Source organism: Nothobranchius furzeri, chromosome 11 (genome assembly GCF_043380555.1).
Source record: "Nothobranchius furzeri strain GRZ-AD chromosome 11, NfurGRZ-RIMD1, whole genome shotgun sequence".
In the NCBI taxonomy this organism is placed as follows: Eukaryota; Metazoa; Chordata; class Actinopteri; order Cyprinodontiformes; family Nothobranchiidae; genus Nothobranchius; species Nothobranchius furzeri.
The window spans coordinates 40,335,676-40,362,253 of NC_091751.1; the positions used below are offsets into that span (position 1 = coordinate 40,335,676).

Below are 26,578 nucleotides of genomic sequence, written 5' to 3' on the forward strand. Positions count from 1 at the left end.
CTCTTAATTTATGGTGTTTAATTTATTTGTGCCGTGAAAATAACTCCCGTCAGTTGTTTGAATGAAGCTTTCATTTTTAGAAATTGATTACTGATCGTTAATGTGGCAGATCATTGATTTAGGAAATTGCTTGAATTAAAATTGCATCCCTTTTCCTGACATCATGTTTTCATAGCAGAATGTCTGTCGGTGAACACAACAAATGAAAGATGCTTGTGTGAAAACTCGCACCAGCATAGAGGAGATAGTCTGATTAGATTTTCCTGCACCTTGCTGCATTATTTTGCATATTAATAAGGGATAACTAATTTCTCTGTAGCTCCCACTGAGCTCTAATGCTTTAAATTATGAATTAATATCCATGCATAAATATTAATACAGATCCATTAATTGGTAATTAATGCATAACTTAGCCTAATGACCTCATGGGTATAACTTGGGTTTAAAATAAGATTGTTTCCAAACAGCTTGTTATTGTGGTTTTTATTCTAATGTCTGATGCGTTTGGGTGTGCAGCCACGCCCAAAGAGCATTTATTGGATAACAAGTCAATCAGACCTTTAAGAACAGTTGTGATCTAAGTCCAGTGGGTTTTATACCGGTTTAAAAAACAAAGTAAACCGTAAATGATGAAAAAAAAAAAAGAACAAATATGTTCTGCTCAACTGAAATCAGACTCGGATGATCATTCGTGTTTTCTGAGAAGTTCTTATGAACTCTGAGGAGAATTCATCTCTGCCTCTGAGTCTAGATTGTGAACTTCTGAAACACATCACATCTTTTGACCTAAACTCCAGAGGGAAGGCCTTCAGAGACTAACGGTAACATCTGTCCTGTCCAGTGGTACAAATACACACACAGGCACACAGCTCCACATGACCGATTTTAAACTTGCGTGCAACATATGTAGAAGGATTGGATATAGATAGAACTCTGCACAAATATCTGCATATTTTTGGTCCTATTTGGGTCTCTAATGCTCCGAGTTTTTCTCCGATTGTCTCTGCGACTGTTTTCTTAATCTTTATAAAAGTGATTTTCTCCATTTTCTCCTGAGCTTTCTGTGTCAAACTCTGATGGCATAGAACAATCCTTCATGAAGTGTGTTTGGGGGGGGGGGACAACAATAAAATACACAAGATGGGATTTCCAGTCTCATTTATTCCTTTCCTGTCACAACAGGCAGAGCGTTGGTGTTGATTTCCAAAGTGTTTGACAGCAGACTGAGGGTAGCCACAGGTGCTGAAGAAGCCTGGAAATGCCCTCAGCCTGATTTGCGAGGTTTTAGGAGGTCTAAGTTTAGTTTCATATCGAGTTTGAACGTCTTGGTTTGGTAAAATTACTTTTATGACCAGCTTTCCGTTTCCCCATATTCAAATTTTCTTTTTGTCTTTGCTTTCACTTCTTTTCCACAGGTAAAGAAGGACTCTGTGGTATCTTGTGTCCTGGACTCTGAGGCGGTGGCCTGGGACCGTGAAAAGAAACAGATCCAACCCTTCCAAGTCCTCACCACTCGTAAGAGGAAGGTACGAACACGGAAGGAAGAAGTCACTGAAGGAGAAGAAAATTCAAATATGTGCTTTGTGTTGAAGGAGATAATGAGTGAAGGAGTGTGTGAAAAGGTTAAGAAGTGAAAACAAGAAGAAGATGGAGATCTAAAGGTTGAAGAGGGAGAGGGAGAGATAATTGAGTGAAATGATCCGACAGACTCGGGGAGATGGACAGAAAAATACCGTGGGAGACTGATGGCTCCGAGACAGAAGAGTGAAATGATTCGAGAAGGAGGGGTTGAGATTGAAAATGCCAGCGAGGTGTTTATTCAGTTTTGATCAGAGTAACGGCCTCTTTGCACTACACCAGTCACATTAGGCTGAAGCCGCTCCCTTCACCTTGTCTTCTGTTATGCATGATGACATCCGGGGGGATTGGGAAAAGGAGGAATGGCCGTGCAGAAACGGTCAACAAGATGATGAAAATGACTTTTTGCTGCTGTTGTGCAATCATGGTTATTTGTAACGAGGGCTTGATGCACAATCTGCACCGGCTCGTTGGTGTTTTGTGACAACAGTTCTGCCGTTTCACTTCCACTAGCTCTTTGCTCTGCTAAAAAACCTTCAGGTGAGGAGATGGAAACCCAACATGCTTTAATTAAAAGCAGTTGATGAACAGAAAGTAATGAAGAAGCAGAAGGAAGGAGAATTATTTCAAATAGGAAGGGGACTCATTGGAGACAAATATCACTTTGTGTTAGCATTAGCATCTATAGTCATTAGAGCATTACAAACAATTGTTTCAACTCAAACACATAAAATAATGTAGGATGTTTTTTCCCATTTCAGCCTCAAATAATTTTACAATCAATGAAATAATTTAAAGTCAAAGCTCTTGCAGTTTTACTTTTCATCACAAATTCGTATTAAATTTGGACACCTCCTCTGATTGGCTAACAGCAACACGACTCTACCACTGACTTCTGCAACGTTGATGTTTTATCTCCACAAATAACACAAGCCTGGAGGATCTCTGCTCTGTGGCGGAGTACTAATGCTAACGGTTAGCTTCTACTAGCCAAGACATTCTCTGCTGTTTCCTGGACGCTAAACCAACAACAGCCTTCCCCGTCGTGAGTCAAGATGGGTGAGTCCATGAATGTTAAGTGACGGTGTGACGTAGATCTGTCAGGATTTCTAATCCTAGAATTTCACCGTCTATTTTTTTTCAGAAGCTAAAGCAGGAGATGGGTGTAGGAGACTATTTTCATGTTCAGCCTGCATGAAACACCAAGTAACCTATCATAATCAGCCCTGAATGGCATAGAAAACTGTATATTTTGACAGAATAAAATGCCTTTAATGTTAACAATGTGGGTGGCTTTTGACCCGGAACAGTGATGTCACTCACTGCTGAGACCGCCACGATGCTGATGTCTCAGCACAACGGCTGAGACCACCCAGTTAGCGCACTTTTCTGGTCCCTTTCCCCCATCAAAGACTCTTCCAGTGGAGATGCTTTAATGTAAAATTATCTACAAGATTAGCTACAGCGCTGGTATTGGTTCTGCCAGGGTAGCATTTTAAGATTTACAAGTTTTAAACAACAGCATCTTAGCAGAAGAGACATGGATCAACAACCAGCTGCTGCTGTGAAATTCAATAGCGCTTCATTGTAGTGCAGAAGTCCTACAACAGGGCCTTGATGGAGGCGGCTGTAATAAGGCTGGGACTGTTGCAGGGACCAGTGGGGGTAAAGGCAAGAGCACTGTAAACAAGATGAGGTGCAGGAAAGGTGAGAGGAGGAGATGGAGAAAAGAAGAGCGGAGTAAGTGGAGAGGAAGGAAATCATACAGCAGGAGAAAGCGATGAGCACACCGAGGAGGTGTCATGCTTTTTTTTTAAAAAAAAATGACTAGAGAGAAGATGGGGAGGCTGGTGGTTAACTTTCAAGATGAACTGAGAGAAATCAAATGAGCTTTTTGCAACAAGTCCCAAGGTTGGTGGTAGCAATTTGTGAATAAGATGTGCCTATTTGCATTTTTTCGTCGGGAGAAATCCTGAAATACGAGTGTGTGTTGATGTTTCTCTGCAGGATGTGGATGCCTCAGAGATCAAAGTCCAAGTGTGCGTGTATGCCTTTGACCTCCTCTATCTCAATGGAGAGGTAAGACCAAGCAATGAAGATATTACCCAGAGATTTCCCAACACGTTCCTGTTGTCTTTAAACTGGTGTGTGTGTGTGTGTTTGTGCTTATTGTGGGTGAGCACAGCGTGCGTGCTCGAGATGCCAGAACCGTCCTTGAATGCCAATGATGGTGCTACTGGAGGCTGTAACGAGATAATGATTGTAACGCTCATTGTAATTCCAGCAGTGTGTGTGTGTCTTGATTGTGTCTGTTCCTGGCCCTCCGCCTGTTCCCTTCTTGAGTGTGTGTGTGTGTGTGTGTGTGTGTGTGTGTGTGTGTGTGTGTGGGTTGATGATGATGGTGACTGTGATTGCGTGTGTTTATATCTTAATGATGCAAATATTTAAGTAAATGTCTTAAGTCTGCTCTAGACAATGCTAATTAGCGAGAGCTTCCATCAGCCGGTGCGTTGCGAGACCTCCCAAGTGGATGGAACCCAAATTACATCATTAAAGGAGCCTCGATGACTCTGAAATTCTGCTATTTCATGGATACTTTCCCCTTCGTTTGGGATTTATGCAAATGTTATCTGTTAATATTGTGTAGGGAAACGGTTAATATCAGTTATCAGCCATAACAGCGGTATTAGTATCGATATCGGCCCAAATCTTCATACCGATGCATCCTCGCGTTTTTACTATCAAATTAATGTGTTTTGTTCTAATTTCAAACAGTTTATCTGTTTAATGATCAAGTGTGCTCACTAAATATTAATTATGCAGTTATGGCTGCGTTTGCTTTTTAAGTTTAGAATGTGTCTGTGTGAGGGGCTATGGCTGCGGTGCTGATGCTGAGGGATGGAGAGGATACAACATGTAGCGTGGACGCTGGAAGCGTGTCAGTGTTTTCCATTACACTTAAAAAAAAGTAGAGCCTTGGTTTTATCCAGTTTTTAGTTCAGTTTCTGTTCACTGCAAGAACAACTCTTAGGAAAAGATCCTGTTTGTACAAATATACAAACTTCTTGCTCCGTGGAAGGAAGATCTATATATTTAAGTAGGCGTAGTTATGATGTCTGATGAGCCACTGAGAATGAGTGTGTACCGTCTCGTCTCGTCTCTCGTCTCGTCTTCCTCCGCTTATCCGGGTCCGGGTCGCGGGGGCAGCATCCCAACTAGGGAGCTCCAGGCCGTCCTCTCCCCGGCCTTGTCCACCAGCTCCTCCGGCAGGACCCCAAGGCGTTCCCGGACCAGATTGGAGATGTAACCTCTCCAACGTGTCCTGGGTCGACCCGGGGGCCTTCTGCCGGCAGGACATGCCCGAAACACCTCCCCGGGGAGGCGTCCAGGAGGCATCCTGACCAGATGCCCAAACCACCTCAACTGGCTCCTTTCGATCCGGAGGAGCAGCGGTTCTACTCCGAGTCCCTCCCGAATGTCCGAGCTCCTCACCCTATCTCTAAGGCTGAGCCCGGCCACCCTACGGAGGAAACTCATTTCGGCCGCTTGTATCCGCGATCTCGTTCTTTCGGTCATTACCCAAAGCTCATGACCATAGGTGAGGATTGGGACGTAGATCGACCGGTAAATCGAGAGCCTGGCTTTCTGGCTCAGCTCCCTCTTCCCCACGACAGATCGGCTCAGCGTCCGCATCACTGCAGACGCCGAACCAATCCGCCTGTCGATCTCCCGATCCCTCCTACCCTCACTCGTGAACAAGACCCCGAGATACTTAAACTCCTCCACTTGAGGTAGGACCTCTCCCCCGACCCGGAGGTGGCAAGCCACCCTTTTCCGGTCGAGAACCATGGTCTCAGATTTGGAGGTGCTGATCCTCATCCCAGCCGCTTCACATTCGGCCGCGAACCTACCCAGCAAGAGCTGAAGGTCAGAGCTGGAGCCAGGCCTGGGGTTGGGGCCCGTGAGCGAGCGCCTGGTGGCCGGGCTTTCGCCCATGGGGCCCGGCCGGGCCCAGCCCGAACCGGATACATGGGCTCGTCCAACTGTGGACCCACCACCCGCAGGAGGAACATGAAGGGTCCGGTGCAATGCGAATCGGGTGGCAGACCAAGGCGGGAGCCTTGGCGGTCCAATCCCCGGACAAGAAAACTAGTTTTTGGGACATGAGTGTGTACCTCCTTCAGCAAATGGTTTAAATACACCTAATACATTCAATAAGGAAATGAAAAGCAGTAAATAAAATATCATTCTGGCTTTTCACGGATGTTTTGGATCCTATTGGACCTAAAGTGTTGGAAAAATATCTGAAAAAACTCTTGAAGATGTTTGTGTCATAGTTGATTAAAAAGTTCTGTTTAGTTTACTTCAGCCAAGTTCTGACAGGTTTTGGATTTTACCGAGAATGTGTCACTCGTTCATTATTTCCTTTAAAACACCTTCAAAATTACAGCTGATGGATAAAAACAGGCTTGATGTGCAAACGAGGCTTCGTGTGTGTTTTACACACGTGTGGCTTTCCGTTTGAACATGCATGTGTGGGTGTTTGTATTTGAGCCTGAAGCTGCTGTAACTGTTCACTCTGTGTGTCTGTGTGTGTGTGTGTGTGTGTGTGTGTGTGTGTGTGTGTGTGTGTGTGTGTGTGTGTGTGTGTGTGTGGGTTGAGATGGTATTTCATCCTTGTCATTGGAAGCCTTCGAGCTATCAAGAGGAAATGGTTGTAATGATGCGGTTTTGCCATTTGTAATGATGTTTGTGCTTCTCTCTCTGTGTGTGTGTGTGTGTGTTCAGTCCCTGGTGCGTCAACCGCTGTGTCGGCGTCGGGCGCTGCTGAGAGAAAGCTTCTCAGAGATGGAAGGAGAGTTTCAGTTCGCCCGTTTCATCGACTCTGACAACACCGATATCATTGCAGAGTTCCTAGAGCAGTCTGTCCGAGGTGTGTGCGTGCCCACGTGTGTGTGTGTGTGTGTGTGTGTGAGTGAATTTGTGTGTATGTGTGCATGTTTGTGTCTGAGAGATTCAGGCAGACTTCTCATTCTTGTTTTCCTTCTTCCTGTCTCTTTGTGTCTTCTACTTTTGTGTGTACTTGTTTCCTTCTTCTGCTTTGTCCCTCTGTGTCTTGAATGTGTGTGTGTGTGTGTGTGTGTTAAGTTTAATCTCATATGTGTGTTCTCCCACTGCTGTGGTTTGTAAATTGTGTGTCTAACTGCGTTTGGCCTGTTTGTTGTGTTTTGTGTGTGCACAACAAAGTCGACGCTTGTGACTGGTATAATTGAATTTGTGTGTGTGTGTGTGTGTCCGACTCTGTTTAGGATACAAGATGCATATCCTGTGTGTGTATGAGTCATACGTCTGTCCTTGTCCAATGTCTCTCTGTTTCCTGAACCTGTTTGTTTCCTTTGAGACTCTAACACAACATTTCACGTATCTGCTAGATAATCTCTTAATTTCCTTTCTGCACATCCAGAGGCATCTTTTGGTATATTAATGTGTGTATGTGTGTGTGTGTGTGTGTGTGTGTGTGTGTGCGCGCGTGTGCGTGTACGTGTGTGTGCGTGCGTGCGTGCGTGCGTTTGTGTGCGTGCGTGTGTGTGTGTGTAGACTCTTGTGAAGGCCTGATGGTGAAGACTTTGGAGAAGGATGCTACCTACGAGATTGCCAAGCGTTCTCATAATTGGCTCAAGGTGTGTGTGTGTGTGTGTGTGTGTGTGGGGGGGGGGGGTGACTTCTGTTAATCAGTAGGATGCTACATAAACACTGACTAGCCATAACAATATGACCAGGTGGAATTGTGTGACCACAGGTAAAGGCTGCAGTGTGTTGGCAAACCCAAAAGCAGATTCAGAGCGCTGGGTGATCAGAGAGGCGTGTTACTCTAGAAGCTACACACGGCTAGCCGACATGACTGAACTGAATACTCTGAAGTGGCAAGTGCGGTGTTCTGGCCACTGGGGGTGGGGGCTGAGAGACTTTTCATTAACCCAGTAAAGGGTCATTATTAGCACATACTGACTCGGGAAAATGATAAAAACAAAAATGTAACATATTATGTCTTTAAGTCTTAAAAAGCAGTAAATTTTACATAATTAATACCTTAAAAATTCTAAAAATGACAAGTAATCCTTAAATCCAAAGCCCAAAGGTCTTAAAAATACCACTGACTCAATAAAAACGACTTTCATCCCCTGCAAAGCAATTATCTAAACGTTTTTGCTCTTTTTTTCAGCACGTTCAGTTCCAATAAAGCTTTGGGCAGAACTATTAATCAGGTGGCCATGCCCCTTTTTCCTCTGGAGAGGGAAGTCTTACATTTTATCAAAGCCTTAAATTTAGCTTCCTCTAACTTGCACATGCCCTGCAGACCTTTTACCAGCGCAAATCTGAAAATAAAGCACAGCTCTAGATGTGTTTCAATGAGGATAATCCCACACGAAGGCCCAATCCTGCTCGTTAAAGCGTTGAGCAGATGGTCATAATGTTATGGCTGATCTCAGCTTTTAAATGAAGGTCTGCTGCACTCCCAACATTTTCTCCTGTTTTTATATAAACACGGGTATGAAGTGGCTGTTTTACTATATGTAGTTAAAGCGTTTAAAAACGTTGTTTTAGAGTTTTAGAGTTCTGGGGAACAAGATCATCATCAGAAGTATAAATATCTGATGTAATAGTTTCTGAAAGTATTTCTTAAAGATGGAAATGTTCAGAAACCTAAGTACGAAGATTCTGCTCAGTGTGGTAAAAAGTCAGAGCCCATTTACTGACGGATTCATCATTAATGCAACAACGGATAGAAGACCAAGCGTTTGGACATAAACTCTAATTAAGATGAATGCTTTGATTTTAAAGTAGCTGCAGTTATAATATAATTCTGTTTCATAAGGTGCACCAAGTACTCCGGTGAAACTGATTACTAGACTCGGTAAACATGACTTGTTTTAATAGCATTTTTACTAAACTAAGGTAGGTTAAATTTATTTTAAAAAACCTTTTGAGAAAGTTTAAGAACAGTCGATTCTGTTTTTGTCGTTTTTAATTGAATTTTATGGCTCGGATACTTCTGTTAGCCTCTATCTTAAACCCGTTACTGAGGAGCTGTCTTTTGTTCCAGCTAAAGAAAGATTACCTGGACGGAGTGGGCGACACCGTGGACCTGTGTGTGATCGGCGCCTATCTGGGGAAAGGAAAAAGGACCGGCACTTACGGAGGGTTCCTGCTGGCCTGCTATGATGAAGAAAATGAAGAGTTTCAGTCGGTCTGCAAGGTAAAAGCAGAAAGTTACTTCCCTCACAGCTTTTTACTTGATAAGTTTGCATCAAAAAAGTCATTTTTTACGTCTTCAAACCCAAAAAGTCTGAAAAAAATTGCTGGGTTTGTGCATTTCTGTTCTTTGATGGAGTTGGTGTCGTGAATCTGATTACATGATTCTCATAAAGTAGTCTGTAAAAGTCCTCGCAGCTCCAGCAGCTCATAAATTACATTTTAATGCAGAGAAAGAACTAAAATAGTCTCTATCTTGTTATTCGCCCTGTTGTCTGTTAATGGTAATACTTATAGTTTGTACATCAAAGGTCCAGTTTCCTAGGCTGGTGTTGCCTTCCTGCTGTTGGCCACAGCCAAAGAGCCTTATGAAAAAAATATTTAATATTTTTGAATTTGTGTTTTTATTTTCAGGAAGCAGTTAAATTCAACCGTTTATCCTAGCATTAGCTGTTAATAAAAACACTGCACTGATATGCACTCTAAACAACTCCACCAATTAAAACCAGGCGCATTAAAACCACACGGTGGTTTCATCTCCACCTCCCCGGCAGGAAGTCCCCATAGGGAGCGCATCAGACGCAGAGCAGCAGAGCAACGGCCCACGTAGCTGGACTCTCGATCAGAGGATTACAGTATTTTTACGTTCACTGATAACATATGCATAATAAATACCTAAATAAACTTTATTCAGGTGTCTGACTTAAACACTGAGCAGTGCACAAAGTTAAGATTTAACAGTTAGTTAAATTCAGAGTTCAAAAAACTGATTCAGCTTTAGAAACTTTGTGCATCAAGTAATTTTATTTGTGACATTTAATTAAAGTAGACAACGTCTGAATATCAGCCATAAATATTGGCTCATACCCGACCATGCCATCTACATATCGGCATCGGCAATAACAAAACCAGTGTTGGTCGACCTCTGCAACAACCATGGGTGGGGACGCCAGAATAAAAGCCTCATCCATGCTGAAAATCACAGTGATGCTCTGCTGATGCAGGTATACCTACATGGTTGAGAACGAGCACCTCTGCGTTTGTCTTTTTTAGTTATTTAGCTTTATACTGACAGTGATTTCCTGTTTAGCGCCATGTAAACTGTCAAAAATGGAATCCAAGTGTATCTTCAGCAGAGTAGCCACTGGGCGTCCAGTGTAAACTAAACCATAGCCAGTAACGGCTTGTGTTGACCACAAGGACGTGCCTCTGCCGTAACGCACCGCTCACACGCCCAGTGTGACCTGGGCGTCACTTAGGGCTGAACGATTTTAGGAAAAGATTGAATTGCGATTTTTCTAGCAGAAATTGTGATTTTGGTTCAGTTCACGATTTTCTGCAAACCAAGGTCCAATGCTAGCCTTCTAAGCTGTCCTGTAGATTAGGTGAAAAGATGGTCTAGAGTCTAATCTAGTACAGGGTTTCCCCCAGCGCTTTATAAGCCTGGCGGCTCGCCAGGCTTTGCTTGGTCACCCGCCAGGCTAAGCGTCATGCCCCATCCCCCTCCACAACCCTATCATGTCCGCTGACACAAACGTAGCACGGCAGTGAAACAAAAGTAGAGCCGTCCATCAGCTGATACTGGTGAGGAACAGCAGCGGATCATGTGCACGCCCCATCCCCCGCTGTCACGGACAAGCAACGGAAAGGACCGTCGGCTTCATACACACACGCTGTCACGCCACGTCTCTAGAGAGGAGCTTTATAAAAACATGTTATACTTCAAAAATGCATGGAGGAAATCTGTAGGTAGAAATAGCTTTTAAATGTATTAAATAACAAAAAATGTGCACAGTTTTCCCTACATTACCGCAGCAGGCTGGCTGCACGTTTTTCGAAGCCGTCTGATAGTTTTTCCTCACTAAAACGTCAGTTCCGTGAGAGAAATGCACGCATTCTGACACCTTAGCTTGCTTGAACTAACGTGTGCCATCAGAAACATTCAAATCATTTTTAAAGGAGAAGTTGAGCTTTCAAGTCAACTAAAGTCCACTCGCGCTGATGAAGCATAAACCAAGCTTTAGAAATCAGCCTGAACCTGCTGATGTGGGAGGAGTCTCTCCCTTACTCATCTACGTTCTCTCTCTCTGTCCCGGGCTTTTCACCATCCATGACCAAACCCTTCAGCGACCCGTTATTGAAACCGAGTCTTTGCTCTGTTAGCTTTGGTGGCCATCTTTATTTGGAGTTCATCAAGTAAAAACTTTCTGGAAATTTCATTAGAATACGTACAGAGGCTCATAAAGGCTCATAAGATGTTTCACTAATAAACAAAGGAACACCAATGCAAGCCCTCATTTTAGCAGCAGGGAAACGTCGCTGGTGTTCTGAAGCTTGCACGGCCACCTTAGTGTTTGTGTCTTGGAAGACTGAGAGCCTGAGATTACCTCTTTTGCCATAACGTTTCCTTTAAATTATCCCAAGTCCTGGAAGTATCTACACAAGATCCGATCCATCTTCAGGATCCACCCAGGAGGCCCTACGGCAGATTATTGACTGCAGGTCTCTAGCTTTGGCAGCTCTTTGTGTCCAATGTATGATCACTGTAATCATTAGTGTGAAAAAAAATGAAAGACTGCTGCCTGTTTGCCGTCTAAATATCTCATTCAGACAGTTGTATTGATTAAAATTCGGCCGAGCGTGTTCTGTAAGACACACGATCTGGATGGGAGAAAACGTGCGGCTGAAGCTGCGTAAACGTGTCATTTATCTCCAGCCGGGCTTCGTGGCGCCTCAGAACTATTGAGGGTTTATGACATGTGACTGCAGCATCCTCTGCTCCTGCGTGTAGCATTTCATCATCACTATAACTCCCAGCGCTGGGCGGGAGGCATAGGCAGAACGAAAGAAATCAAAGTCAGAATGATTGCAAAGTTTGACCCACTTTTACCTCTAATGATGCCACGTATACATCCGACCCGGTGAAACGTCCTTGTGGCTGATTGTTGCCAGCAGAGCAGAGATGGAAGGTTCATATAAAAGACAGCTACTGTTGTTCCTGGCTTGTGCTTGCTCTCGCTCGTTGTTGTTGTTTTTGTTTTTTTTAAGATGTGTGTTTGTCCACACACGTACGCTTTAATCTACGTGCTTTCTGCGATTATAGTAGAGGTCGACTGATATTGGTTTTTCTATTGCTGATGCCGATACGCACCGCTGTTTTTATGGGCCGGTTTTCGTGGCTGGTATCTAGTTGTTTTCCACCTTGTTTTCGTGCTAAAATGTCACTGATAACTAGGGATGCACCAAAATGACAATTCTTGGCTGAAACCAACAACCAACAACGAGGAAACAAAGACCGAGGTAAAAAGAACAGAAGCTACACCACAGACCTTTGAATACTTCCTGCCATCTTCTCCTTGCTTTAACTGAAACGCATTACTGAGGCCGCGTGGGGGGGTTAGGATTTTGTAGCCTATGTGGGGGATGCACTGATGACATTATGCTTTGCTGTAACGGATGTTACTGGGTCATTCCACTGGACGCTTAAGCGTAATACGCAGCTATTACGGAGCAGCTGTCAGTTTGGTGTTCTGATAATAACCTGGCCCTGAACATCAAGGAGCCGGTTGTAGATTTCAGAAGGAAAGGCAAGACAGACACTCAGCCCTTGTTCATCGGAGGGGAACAGGTGAAGAGGGTGACAGATTTCCGGTTTTTGGGCGTTTACTTAGAGGAGGGCCTAAGCTGGAGTATTAACGCCACGACCATCATTAAGAAGGCACAGCAGAGACGTTAGATCCCGAGACTGCTTAAGAATAACAAACTTACTCTGAACTTGCTGGAGTCTTTCTACCGTTGCTCCATAGAGAGCATCCTGACTGGCTGCATGTGTGTGGTTTGCTGGTTGCACAGCGGCGATCAGGAAAGCGCTCCAGAGCGTTGTCAATAGGGATGTGTATTGGTGAAATTCTGTGGATACGATACGGGGAGACGATGTGATATCACGATAAATAACGATACTTGGCCAGACGATATTAGCTATTATTTTCAATAAACAGTCCAAACTGTTACGCAACATGTTTAACATGAGGTTTCTGAACCTTAATAGAGGGATTTATGTTTCAGTGGTGGAAACAAAATCCATTGCACTCTGCTGCCAACTAGCGGTTGGTGTTTGAATTGCACCAAATGAGAAGAAAATACTCAAAAGTTTGCCTGTAAATTCTTCCCAAAATTTGATACACAGCTTTTTAATGTTGATATAATATCTCAGGAAAAAATATCACGATATATTGCTGTATTGATATTTTCTTATATCCCTAGTTGTCACCATGGCCCAAAAAGTCACCGGTTGCTCTCTCCCCACCTGGAAGATCTGTACAGTGCTCTCTGTCTCAGGAGGGCTAACATCATTCTAAGGGCCTCTTCCGGTCATTTGCACTTTGAACTCTTGCCCTCTGGGAGACATTTTTGCGTGGCACGCTTTTGCTGCAGATTTGCATCTGAAACACTCCCGATGCAAAGAAACGAGCTGCTTGTGCATTCAGTGGAAAGCTGGAGTTAGCCTGCAGGGTAGCGCTCTTGCCTTGAATTAAGAAAGTTGCAGGTTTGACTCCCGGCTTCAGCCTTTCTGGGTGGAGTTGGCATGCTTGGATTTTCTCTAGTTTCCTCCCACAGAAGGAAAACGTGCGTGTGAGGTTAAAACAGTGTCACCTGTGAAAAATGAATAAACATGAATTCATGTTTCCACCCAGAAAGAGGAAAATCCTCAGACATGAACCAGATGAGTTACTAACACCAATGTTTGCAAGAGATTCTGTAAAGACGAGGGTCATGATGAGGTGCAACAGCCAAATTAAACAACATTAAACCGCACGTTTTATTACATCTGAGGAAAACAAGTTCTTGGGAAAAGTTTCCTTTCTCCGAAATGGAACTTGAAGGGTTCGGGAAGATTTTTCTGGAGCTGTCGGGTTTGGTGACATTATCTCACGCTCAAACACGGGTATTGATTAGATTAAGCTGCTGGAGGGATTTGATTATGTGTCACCAAACAAACAAGCCATTATAATTGGCTCAGTGTAAAAGGTGTTTGGTTCTCACCTCTAACAAACTGAATAATAGTTGGCTTGGTGGACAACAGATAAATAATGCATAAAGGTCCCGGAGTTGATTTAAACACCGCTAAGCCTTGAATGCCACAGACTCGCTACAGTAAAACTTCTCACGGTCACTTGTGGCAGACACAATGCTTTATTTCCATAATCTGCTGGCTTTTTTCTCCTGCGTGTGTGTGTGCGTGTGTGTGTGCGTGTGTGTGTGTGTGTGTGCGTGTGTGTGTGTGTGTGTGTGTGTGTGTGTGTGTGTGTGTGTGCATGCGTGTGCATGCGTGTGTGTCATCCTGTTAGGTGTTTCTGGTGTCTCAGCGAGTTCAAGTCCTTTGAGAGGCGACATGACACTTTTAGGCGAATCAGGCAGACAAGCTGCTTGAGTTGTGGGGGGATTTGCTAGCTGTTCTGTGTTCTCCCGCTCGCTGCCAAATGTCTGCTGTCTCCCCCACGAGGGAATATGTGTGTATGCCGGAGTGCGTGTCTTCCCTTATCTCCTCTCATCTCTCCGCAGATCGGGACAGGCTTTAAGGATGAAGATCTGGAGCAGCATCACAAGTTTTTAAAGGTGAAGCAGAGCTGCACTACTGTTTAAGTTGATTACAAACTAAATGTCAACACCTCCTCCACCTCACTGATGCCATCATCTTTAAAACTCACACTCCAAATTTTAGAGCACTAATATGTGTGACCTTTCTTTTTCCAAATCAGATTTCTACTAGAATTATTTATTTTTAGATGCAACAGGATTATTAATTCTGCTGGTGGGTTGAAATAAGGAACAGAGCTTGTCAGGTGGTCATATAGGAAGTTGCAGCTATATGTCATATTTGGATGATAAAATGAGTGCGGGTGGTTCAGGAGAATAGTAGACAGGAACCATGAACCGCTGCTCTTTCACCTATTTAATAAAACGCCGTAGAGAGGAACTGTGCGGGCGTGCTCTGATCTCAGTAATGAATTGGTTTTTCAATTTACATATGAAGAGGTTTGTTCCAGAGCAGCAGCATTTTAGGCAATTGACAGCTGCTCTCTGAAAACTATAGCGGTTATGAGAGTCAGAATTCATACGAGAACGCTGCCGAGTTCATCAGCTAAATTTAGACTTGTTGTTGGAAGAATAACAGCCAAAAAAACAGGTTGTTAAATTATTCTGATGTTGTTGTTGTTTTTTGTTAGAAAGTATTTTTGCAGGTTTGGGTTTAGTTCAGAACTACTGCAAGGTGCTGAATCACCATGGGGAAGTGTGGATGTGGTGTAAAGTTTTCACTCACACACAGTACTGTCTGAGCGGTAGCGGTGTGTAATGAAAGTGATGGATGGTGAATTAGGGCGGGCCGGCGGTGTGGCCGTGCTGCTCTTGTTGCAGCACCGCTGCAGGCCAATAGGACTCTCGACAGGGAGACGATTGGCTTGTTTACACTCCTCTGAGCAGAGAGGTTCTGTGTTACAATGAGGACCGCACTGATCCATCTCACCACTTGGATCCTGATTTGTTACTTGTGGAACGGTTTTGACCAAGAAAACTGTAAGACAGCAAAAAAAATTAAAGTAAAAAATAAAACAATGATGGAGTCTGCTCCTCTTTCTGGTCCAATGTTCTGTTTCACAGGTTAAACATTGATTTGGATCAGAAAATAAATTGGATTTATTTCCTTGTGGAGGCCCAGCTCTGGGTCATGAAACTGTAAGTGTATTGTTAAAATCTCCAGAAGTAAAAAACAAACAGAAAAAGGATTCCTAATAGAATATTGTTACTATGATGAGTTTGGCTGATGACATAGTCAGAAAAGAATGCATACATGTCAGATTAAAACTGTATTTTCATAATGTTCTTATTTATTTAGCTTTTTTATATTTTTATTGCATTTGAACCAGTTCTGTGTGGGTGGTGAGTCTTTGCATTTGTAATGTTTTGAGTCAGAAGACAAGTTCATTTTTCAGCTGCTTAAAGTTAAACCGATGACAAAAAATGCAGTTCCCCCTTCATCCACTAGGGTCTGGCTTCAGAAAGGAGCAAGTTGCCATTATTGATTTCCATGTTAAAAGGAGACTAGTCAGTTTTGGCTTGCTTTTAGCACCCCTAGTGTCCATTTGTAGAACCGAAACCATAACTATCTCGTCACTGTGCGTTCCTCTTTTTAACACCTTAAGCCGGGCGTACACTGTGCGACTTTTTCACTCGTAGCACTCCGCTTCAGCTCAAACTGTACGACTTCCTCGCAGGGCAGATCTCACGAGCCAGGCGCTCACACTGCACGACCCAGTTCTCGGATACGACCTGACTGCTCACACTGTACGTCTGGTAGCAACACGCCGGACCTAAAAATATGCTAAAAATAGCAGTTTTTACTCAACACGTCAGACTTTTTTGTCTTGTTTTGCCTGTTGTCCTTTGGGAATGCTGCAGGAGGACACACAGGGATTTATGTATAAATCTGTGTTTTGTGATCAGTTTAATTTGACATGAACACGACAAACACGCTTTCTTGACAATCTTTGTGAGTAAAAAAAACGTGTAGAAATTAAAACGAACAACGTGTGTTATTAAGGAAATAGCGGGGAGCAGTGTTGATGCAGGATTGCGCATGCGCCGTGAGCGGTTCTGATACTTTTTGAGTCGCAGCTGCTCGCAGCGCTGCTTCAACAGTGCGATACCCTCACGAGGGACGAGCGAAATATTAAACACGCCAGAAGTCCGTGCGACCTCACGATTGCTGATCAGTAGCTGGTCACGTGGTGTTAATCGCCTCTCGTAACCCCCTGTACACTACACGACGCTCGGCGCAAAACTCGCCCCGATCTCATGGATTCTCGCACGAGTGGAAAATCGGCTCAAAAAAGTGAAAAAGTCGCACAGTGTCCGCCCGGCTTTAATCTAACAGCTGGAACGTCTCCCAGCGTTCCTCTGGTGCTGTCCATGGTGCTGAAGGAAAGACAGCTTCCCAAGGAGCAGGTGTCCAAGGTGCTGCGCTGCTGAACTGCTGGTCATGAAAATGGAGTGCAACACACCACTGGGCTCCAAAACGGCGGCGGCCATAACATAGCTCATAATAATAATAATCTAGTTGTCAAAGAGTTGTTGTATATTACAATGGCTGTTGGCAGGAAGGATCTCCAGTAGCGGTCAGTGTTGCAGCAAAACTGAAGAAGCCTCTGACTGAAGACACTCTTCCATTGTCGGACAGACTTGTGAAGAGAATGCTCAGGGTTGTCCATACTTTTCTTGATCCTCTGGAGAATACTTCTTTGCATTATCTCCTCCAGTGGTTCCACAGTCGTCCTCAGAACAGAACCAGCCTTTTTTATTAGGCAGTTGAGCCTTTTCAGGTCCCTGCTTCTGATGCTACTACCCCAACAGACGATGGCTGAAGAGATTACACTCTCAACAACAGACTTGTACAAGATCTGCAGCATCTTGCTACAGACCTAAGCATCCTCAAGAAGTGCAGTCTGCTGTTCTTTCTCCAGTCCAGTCTGTTGTCCAGGTGAACTCCAAAGTATTTGTATTCCTCAACCACCTCCACTTCTTCTCCCATGATGGAAACAGTGTTTGACTCCACCCTGTTTCTTCTGAATTCTAAAATCATCTCCTTTGTTTTGTTCATGTTCAAGGTCAGATGACTGTTTCCACACCATGCCACAAAGCGCTCCACTAGCTCTTAGTACTCAGCTTCCTGTCCATCTCTGATACACCCGACAACTGCATAGTCATCTGAGTATTTCTGTAGACAGGTCTCTGATTTGTACTGGAAGTCTGAGGTGTACAGGGTGAAAAGGAATGGTGAGAGTACAGTCCCCTGTGGTGCTCCAATGTTATTGATCACCTGGTTTGATGTGCAGTTCTTCAGCCTCACAAACTGTGGTCTGTTTGTCAGGTAATCTTTAATCCAGGCGATAGTTGAGGCCCCCACCTGTGTCTTCTGGAGTTTCTGGCAAAGTACATCAGGCTGAATTGTGTTAAATGCACTGGAGAAATCAAAGAACATGACCCTCACAGTGCTGCCTGCTTTGTCCAGATGACAGTCGGTTGGTTGAAGCAGCTAGATGATGGCATCTTCAACTCCAACTCCATGGCAATAAGCAAACTGCAGCAGGTCCTGATATGTTCTAATTTGCTTATTCAGGTGGACCAACAGGAGTCTCTCCAGGACCTTCATGAAATGGGATGTCAGGGCAACCGGTCTGTAGTTGTCATTGACTGATGGGCAAGATTTCTTTGGAACTGGAACAAGGCAGGATGTCTTCCACAGGACTGGAACCTTACCCTGGGCTAGGCTGAGGTTGAAGAGGTGCTGCAGAATCCCACAGAGCTGCTCTGCACAGGCCTTCAGTACTCTGGGGCTGACACCAGCTGGACCTGCAGCCTCGTTCCTGTTCAGTCTCTCCAGCTGCCTCTTGACCTGACTTCTAGAGACAGATAGGTGGGAGGGGGAGGTAAATGGGGCAGCAGCATCTCCTGACTTGGTTGAAGACAGATTTATAGAACCAGAAGAGTCCATGACCGCGTTAGAGGACAAAAGAGTTGGCTTGTGACAGGAAAATGTTGGATCAGAGGAGGATGGGATGTCTGATTGGCTGGGGCTAGGCGAGGAGGATGCTGGGCTTGTTCCTGAACTGAACCTATTGAAGAACTTGTTCAGTTCATTGGCTGTGTCCAGGCTGCCATCTGTGCAATCCTTCCTCTGCTTAAAGCCTGTGATCTTCTTCATCCCTGACCAGACATCTCTGATATTGTTCCTCTGTAGTTTGTTCTCCAGCTTCTTCCTGTATGCCTCCTTACTATCTCTGATCTTGATCTTCATTTGCTTCTGTATACTCCGCAATAATTCCCTGTCTCCCTCCTTGAAGGCTCTTTTTTCTCATTTAGCAGATTATTCAGTTCACTAGTGATCCAGGTTTGTTATTAGCGAAACATCTCACTGTTCTGGTGGGTATGATGTTGTCCACACAGAAGTTTATATAGTCAGTGACACATCCAGTCATGGCATTGATGTCCTCTTAAAATCCTTGGCAGAGAGTCATCCAATCTGTGGTCTCAAAACAACCCTGCAGGGCTTCTTCAGCATCTTGTGACCATTTTCTCACAGTTCTTCTTGTCACAGGTTGCCTCTGAACAAGTGGTTTGTATTCTGAGCAGAGAAAAACAAGATTGTGATCTGATTGTCCCAGAGGAGGTCTAGCTTTGGACATGTATGCATTCTTTACATTTGCATGACACAAATCCAATGTCTTGTTTTCTCTGGTGGAGCAGCTGACAAACTGATGAAATGTTGGAAGTGTAGCAGAGAGCGAGGCATGATTAAAATCACCAGATATAGCCACAATTGCATTGGGGTGCTGGGTTTGTAGCTTAGCGACAACGGAACTGATGGCATCACATGCACTTTCAGCAATGGCTGAAGGTGGAATATAAACGGTTGCCAAGACAACACTGGTGAATTCTCTTGGCAAATAATATGGGCGACAACTTACTGCCAAGAGTTCAACATCTGGGCTGCAGGGACGACATTTCACTGAAACATGACCTGGATGGCACCATCTGTTGTTGACGAGCACTGCCACTCCACCTCCCTTTCTTTTCCCGCTCCTCTTCAGATCTCTGTCTGCTCGTACAGTCAGGAATCCTGGCAGAGAGATGCTGGAATCGGGGATATGGTCCTGCAGCCACGTCTCAGTGAAACACATAACACTGCTCTGCCGATACTCTGGCTAAGTTCTTGAAAGGGCTTGGAGTTTATCCATCTTGTTGGCCAGTAATCTCACATTGCCCATTATGATCGATGGAAGAGATGGTTTGAATTTCCTCTTTGTCTCCGTTTTGCTCCTGCTCTGCATCCACGCTTCTTGTGTTTTCGCTCATTTGGGATTTGTGGCTTCAGTTGAGATATTATTTCAGCCTTTCCCGTGTTAATCAGCTGCTCCCGATTGTAAACCAGCTTGTTGCCATGGTTCCACATCTTAACAAATGCTCAAAAAGTGAAAAAATAGCAGTAAAAATCCTCTAAGCCTCACAGCACCAGAAACAGAAATGTAAAAGGTCCAAAAAATTGTTTTTCTTAAGATGCTTGAAGAAAAAATGTCCAACAATTGCAAAACGTACATGTAGTTAACAGAGTTACTCCAACATGCAGCCACCCAGAACAGCGCGAGAATTGGAAAGCCTGTAAATGTAAAATACTGTTTCACTTGTAAACAAATTTATTCGTTAGAACAAAAAAGTCAGTTTATCTCCTGTTTTTGGTGATTTGGAGAAATGACAGCCGTTTTCATTGATCTGTCAAATGGACGACGTGTCACACATTTTGCAATAACAGGCTTAATGAAAACGGTCATATCTGCACTCGGCTTAATTAAAAATAACAACATGAACTGCTTATCCAAACATATTAAAGAAATCAGCAAGCAGAACTGTTTTCATCCCTAAAAGCTTTGTAGTTCGTAACTCAAATTCCCACAATGAGCAGGGCCCGTTTCCAGCTCTGTAAATGGCCTTTTTGGGGTTCCACAACCCCCCAAGGCTCTTCACAACACAATCAGTCATCCACCCATTCACAAGCTGGAGATGATGAGCTACAGTGTAGCCACAGCTGCCCCAGGGCGCAGTCGCAGAACTCTGGAACCACCGATCAGCCGCATTCTCTCGCAGGAGCCGGGATTGAACCTGCAACCTTCTGATTACTGGACAACCCGCTCTGCCTCCTGAGCTGCTGCTGTCCCAGGAAAGAGATTTATTCTTTCTTTAAAGACAGTCTGGTCTTAAGTTTTATTTTATTCAAACTGTTCCAGGTTTTTTCCAAGCCTGACGAGTTTCTGTAACTTCTGTTGCTTTTACACACTTTTAGGTGAAATGACATTTTCCCAGAAAGATGAATATAATGGAATATATTTGAAGAAGTACAAAGTACAAGACCAAATATTAAACCGTAATTATCCATAAAATCACAGTCTGTTTGCTTTCTCTTTACAACTTCTGCAAATCACAATTAGAAATCGTCACTCTGTTAAATCTGTTGAAATCCACCAAACTACCTAATAAACAGCTTTGACATGTGAACTCTGCTGCCTCGTTTTAAGCGTAATTATAATTTTCCTGAAGGCATGTGCAGTCATATTGTTTTATCACCTCCCACTTAGTGTGGCACTTGACCTATTTAAGCAGGATTCCATTTTAAAAAAGTCGTACCTCAAGGCATTTTAAAAGTTTATTTTTATTATTTCTGCACAAAGAATAAAAATGACCTAAAGCATCAACAGAGATTCTAAAAAGTAAATATAGACTGCTTCATTTCAATGGAAAATTACAATAAATAACAATCAGCTTGCGTTACTTTGGTCACTATGGGAAAGTCGATCATATAAGAAGGCCCAATGAGCCAGAATCATTTCTAAGCGGTTTTCTAATGATTGATAAAGGAAAAATGTCAGTTTGCCTGTTTTCACCTAAAAGTAAAAAAAAAATGATAATAATAAATGAAAGCATTTAGATTCACCTAATGTCCAACCTAACCTAGCAAGCTTGTTGTCTCTTCTTCTGGAAAGCAAACAGTCCTCATGCACATAAACAAACAAATAGCATTGTGATTGTTTACGACAACCCTGCAAAACCTACAGCTTCTACTTTACTCCAATCAGAACAGCTTGATGGAATGGAGGTTAATGATTTTTACATTTGAAAGACTTTGCACGCCCACCGGCTCACTCATTGTAATTCAGTGTGTATTAGAGCATCACATGAATGCCTACAGTATAAATAATGTGTGCAGGGAAACGGCAGCATTGCTGCTGGAGCTCTCTGTTCCCAGCATCACTTCATTGTGACCCACTTCCATGGACACTGCAGCAGACTCGTTAATGCTCAGACTTTCTGATGCACAGGAATCGACTCCACAACAAAATGCAGGAGCAAAGCGGGGTGACTGGTGGCGTCGAGCCGGGCGTTCACCATTTCACTCGTTGTGTTCAGCTCCACTTAAGCTTCCCTGCAGGGCAAAGCTCACGGGTCATGTTCTCAGGTTGGAAGACTCATAGCTCGGACACGACCTGACTGCTCACTCTACGTGTGGTAGCAACACGTAAGATCTAAAAATTATACAGAAAATAGTAGTTGATACACAACTCGTCGGACCTTCCAAGTCCATAGTCCCAGAAGATCTGGAGATTGTTGTGCTTTTATTGATGTCTGTTGTCCTTGAGGCTTGCCGTAGTTGTAGGACACGCCGACGGTTATGGGGGTTGGAGGAGGAATATGGACGAATGAAAGTAAACCAAACTTTTGGGATTTGTTTTATTTTGGCAAAAACATTTCTTAGTATCTCATAACAAGAAATGTTCATGTAATAATATATTTTAATATCTCATAATAAAAAACTCTTAATGACACATTTTAGCATCATGTGATAAAGAGAAACTGTGTCATAATAACTTACTTTATTATCTCGTAATAACAAAAAACTCATGAGGAACTTTCTCATAAAAACGTATTTTAGTGTGTAGTAATAAGGACAAACTACCTTTTAATAACGTACTTTCATATCTCGTAACAACAAGGAACATATAGAAGACAATGTCAGAATAGGACTCTTTAGACAGAATTTTTATTCTGTGAATTTATATATTTGAATTTTTTTATTTTTATTTAAAATACATCAGTTGCAAACATTTCAATAAAAAAATTCTACAGCAAAAATTCAGCTGAGGTGACCTCCTAGCGACTCGATCAAGTCGATTGGCTTTTAGCCATTCAAACGACGTTTATCTGATCGCGTGACACCAGTGAAGATTGCTTAGGCGTGGGTCACCAAGAGTTCAACTCATTTGTTGCTGATTAAAGTTTTATGTTGAAATAATGAACATAAAATTTAGCAGTGAAATTTTCACAGAAATTTATTTCTGGTGTGTTTCAAGTAAAAAAAAATAAATTCAAATGCATAATTTCACAGAATAAAAATTCTATGTAAACAGAAAGGTCACATTTAGGTGAGACTATTTCTTCCATACATACTGCTTCTATTTTTTTTACATTTTTTAAAATTTTTTGACAGCACTACGCCTCCGTAATTATGATCTTTCTGTTTGGCGAGATTCTTTCACTGAGTGGGATTTAGGGTGTAATGATGACATCTGTCGCATAGCTGCATCAATTATAATAAAGTGGTTTAAAAATTACTGAGTCCAAAACTGCAGGGTTAAGATTTAAATTTGAAACCGTTTTTTCCTCCTGGGGTTGGATTATGAAGCCTCACCATCCGCAGCAGCTCTGGTTTGCTGGGAAAGGAAAAGTTTAATTGTGACTAATTTGATGTTCTGCAGGAGCACATCCTTCCCAAGCCACGCCCCTACTACCGTGTGGACCAATCGGCCGAGCCTGACGTGTGGCTGGATGCCGTGCAGGTTTGGGAGGTGAAGTGCGCCGACCTCTCGCTGTCGCCTGTCTACAAGGCTGCCATGGGAACGGTCAGTTCAGCCCGCTAATCCTCCCTCATGTGCTTCCACTGATAAAGACTTCCTGTTACGGTCTGCTGGCTCAAATTAAAACTCATAATTAATCTGTTTTAGTTGAGCTATTAGGAATGTTGTAAAAGATGCTGGATTTAATGGAACAGATACTTGTTAATTACTTGTGGTTTGGCAGAGTCCCACCGTTCAGAGGGAAAAAGGTAGAACTTCATCAGAGTTCAGCTCGTTATGTTTGCACCAATCAGCAAACCTGTGTTTGTTTAATTTAGAGATTTTAATTTCAAACAGCTTGATTTTTTTTTACTGTGGGATAATTATGTTTCCTAATATATTATTATTATTATTATTATTGTTATTGTTATTATTATTATGGGTCAAAGTTCGATTCACCTGAATTCTGATTTGAATTAATGCTGCATTCAGGGCACCTCAGATCATCTTAACCTTAAACCTGCTGATGATTTAGCTTTTTTCTAACTACATTAATTACTTGTTGGGATCAGATTACTACAAGTAACGACCTAACCAGAATCAGATCCATGCACAGCTGTAAGCCATCAGAAATCTTGAATCAAGTCTGTCACCTCCAACATTTTCTAACAGCCTTGGATAATCTGAAAAAGATCATTTGCAATTCCTCACTCAGTGAAGGTAATAAAAGGCTTAAAGAGGCATGAGCTAAAGTAGGACCAAAGCTTGGTTTAGTGGCTGGATTTAAACTGAGCTAATTGGTGACTATATTGTTATAAGATCAAAGAGACATTTTTTTTATATTTGTGAAGCTGTGATACTTTCATTGTCTTCAGGTGGATCCAGAGAAAGGAATTTCTCTCAGGTTCCCGCGCTTCCTTCGGATTAGAGATGACAAGAAGCCAGAGGACGCCACAAGCGGAGCTCAGGTAGGTCCAATAAACCGGACTAAGAACCACTTCCTTCCACTGACCCAACCGCTGGAGCACATGATGTCAAAAACATGTTAAACACTAAATCCAATCACAGCACGAAGCAGAGGGTGACTGTAACCTGGTAAATACTCAATCATGTTAGCTTGGATCGCTCAAAGTGTCACATCATCATCATCGTCATCATCATGGTCACTTGACAAAGGCTGTCCTGTAAATTTCAAGGGTGAGCAGCACTGCAAGGGCATTTTCTCCCACACAGGCAGCGGTCTATGTAGCACTTTGTTCAAAGTCATTTAACACCAGAGTAAAACAACATCTCGTGTGGTTCATACAACAGGAAGTGTGATGTCACTCAGCTGAGAGGAGGTCTAGGAACAAATGCATTTGTTGGAGAAAATTAACAAATATATTCACATTTTCAAGGGTATTTAAAGGGATACTTGGAAACTTTTTCATAATTTTAAATCATTTTCTTGAGCCTTTAGGTGCTAAAATGATCCTTTACAGGGTGAAAGAAAGGTCACTCAGCCCCCTGTGGCCAGAATATTCCACTTGCAACTTCAGACTGGCGGGTCACTCTGTTAACTTAAAAACAAATGACCTGACATACCTGGTGGTGCAGTCTGGTTCCACCACATTTCTTGCTAGTAAAATTTAATTTTATTTTATGTTTTTGTTATTTATTTTATTTTATTATTTTATTTTATTTTATAAGTTTAGTTTAGTTTGTGTAATTTAGAGCTGAATCACCCCGTAGACACTAATGAAGGCTGGGAGACGTTTCAGCTGTTAGATTAACGTGTTAAAAAGACAAACGCACAGCGAGGTTTTGGTTTCAATCCTACAAACGGACACTGGTGCTAAAACAGCCTTGTTCCCCTTTAATGTTATCATTGCAGACATCAGTGCATTTATTACTTTAGCATGCATCTAACTAAAGGTGCATTATGTAGAAATGAAGTTAAAAGACATCCTTTGGTACAATTTGGTTACTGCAACCACTTTAAACAACTCTGGAGCTTTTTGCTGGCCGCTATCCGATTACGATTGTCGACGCTGCACCATCGGCTAACAGGAGACACGGCCTCCCACTCTCACTGATGGCAAACAGTTACGTCTCTCCTTTTTTTGTTTTGAAAGGAGAAAAACTGACAATCCAGCAGCCAACTGGATACGAAACATGTTTCACTTTATCCTTCCTTCCAAAATGACGGAAACATTAGACCCTTCTGGATTTGTCTCATTTACATACTGCACCGATAATATCTAACTGTTAGCAGCCATAGTTAGGCTCATTCATCTTTGACTTTGATGTGTAGCTTTGACTCTTAACAGATTTTGTTCATATACAAGAATAATCTGCAGATAAATCCCGTCTCATCAGAGTTCAGCTATCAAGTATCCCCCAGCCCTAATGAATGCTGAAGCCTTTAATAAAATTAATGTTATGTTATTTATGTTTCTGTTGCTGCAGCTGTTTTGCTTCATTTTTTAAGAATAGTTTACAAAGTCAACCATTTTTGTGCCAGTTGATATTTTTTTCTGAAAATACACCAAGCTGTAAAAAAAAACACATAAAAACTGAGTGAGTCATTGCGCCCCGATGAAGGAGAAGGCGCACAACTTCACAGTGAGACAGGTTGTCTGACACAGTGTCAGACCTTTTCAATATCGTCTGATTTTATCTGTGAAAGAAATCAATATGAATTAAAAGTTGGTGTACGGCTGGGCTCGGAATCGTCCTTGATGTCTAAACTCTGACTATGATCCATCTCCTCGCTGAATCGAAGCCCGGTCCAAACTCGTTCACATTCCGAAGTTTCCCCGACATGAATTCAGACTGAAGTTGTGTGTTCATTTCATCCGAGAATCCAGATGGAACGTCGGCTGAATTTAAATATCGCTGCTGTTTCCCCGCCTCCTGATGATGCAGGCAATTAAACTGAAGCCTGACCTGATTTCTAGTCGGAGGCAATCAGGAGGACCAGAAACTCGTCGGACGCAGGCTGAGAATCAAAGCTTTACCTTGATCCCTCGCCGAAGAAATAATGTGATGTTTCATTGTTTTCCTCCTCACTGTGCCACCCCACTGCTCAAACATTATTCACTGTCCCCCCTCCCTCCCCTCCTCCTCACCCCCAAACTGCTGATAAATGAACACAACCTCCATCTCCCAGTCAGCAGCTCGGAGTCACCGACTTCAAAGCCGCGGATATGAATAATCAAACCGGTATATTTAGCTTTTCCTCTTCATGTTACTGACCTGACTTCATGATCGTCCCCTCCTCTCCTCTCCTCCTCCTTCTTCTCTCTCTCTTTCTGTCTGAACCTTTC

General features: G+C 43.0%; 1 protein-coding gene across 1 annotated transcript in view; it reads left to right on the plus strand.

Annotated features, from left to right (window-relative positions):
- The window catches only part of lig1 (ligase I, DNA, ATP-dependent), a 61,219-nt gene that overhangs the window by 34,436 nt on the left and 205 nt on the right, over nt 1–26,578 (plus strand). Inside the window, exons 19-26 of the mRNA XM_015956076.3 lie at nt 1,416–1,526; nt 3,586–3,657; nt 6,367–6,511; nt 7,177–7,259; nt 8,684–8,836; nt 14,395–14,448; nt 23,193–23,336; nt 24,146–24,238. Of these exons, the coding sequence (XP_015811562.1) occupies nt 1,416–1,526; nt 3,586–3,657; nt 6,367–6,511; nt 7,177–7,259; nt 8,684–8,836; nt 14,395–14,448; nt 23,193–23,336; nt 24,146–24,238 (855 nt within the window). The remainder of the gene's footprint in view (nt 1–1,415; nt 1,527–3,585; nt 3,658–6,366; nt 6,512–7,176; nt 7,260–8,683; nt 8,837–14,394; nt 14,449–23,192; nt 23,337–24,145; nt 24,239–26,578) is intronic.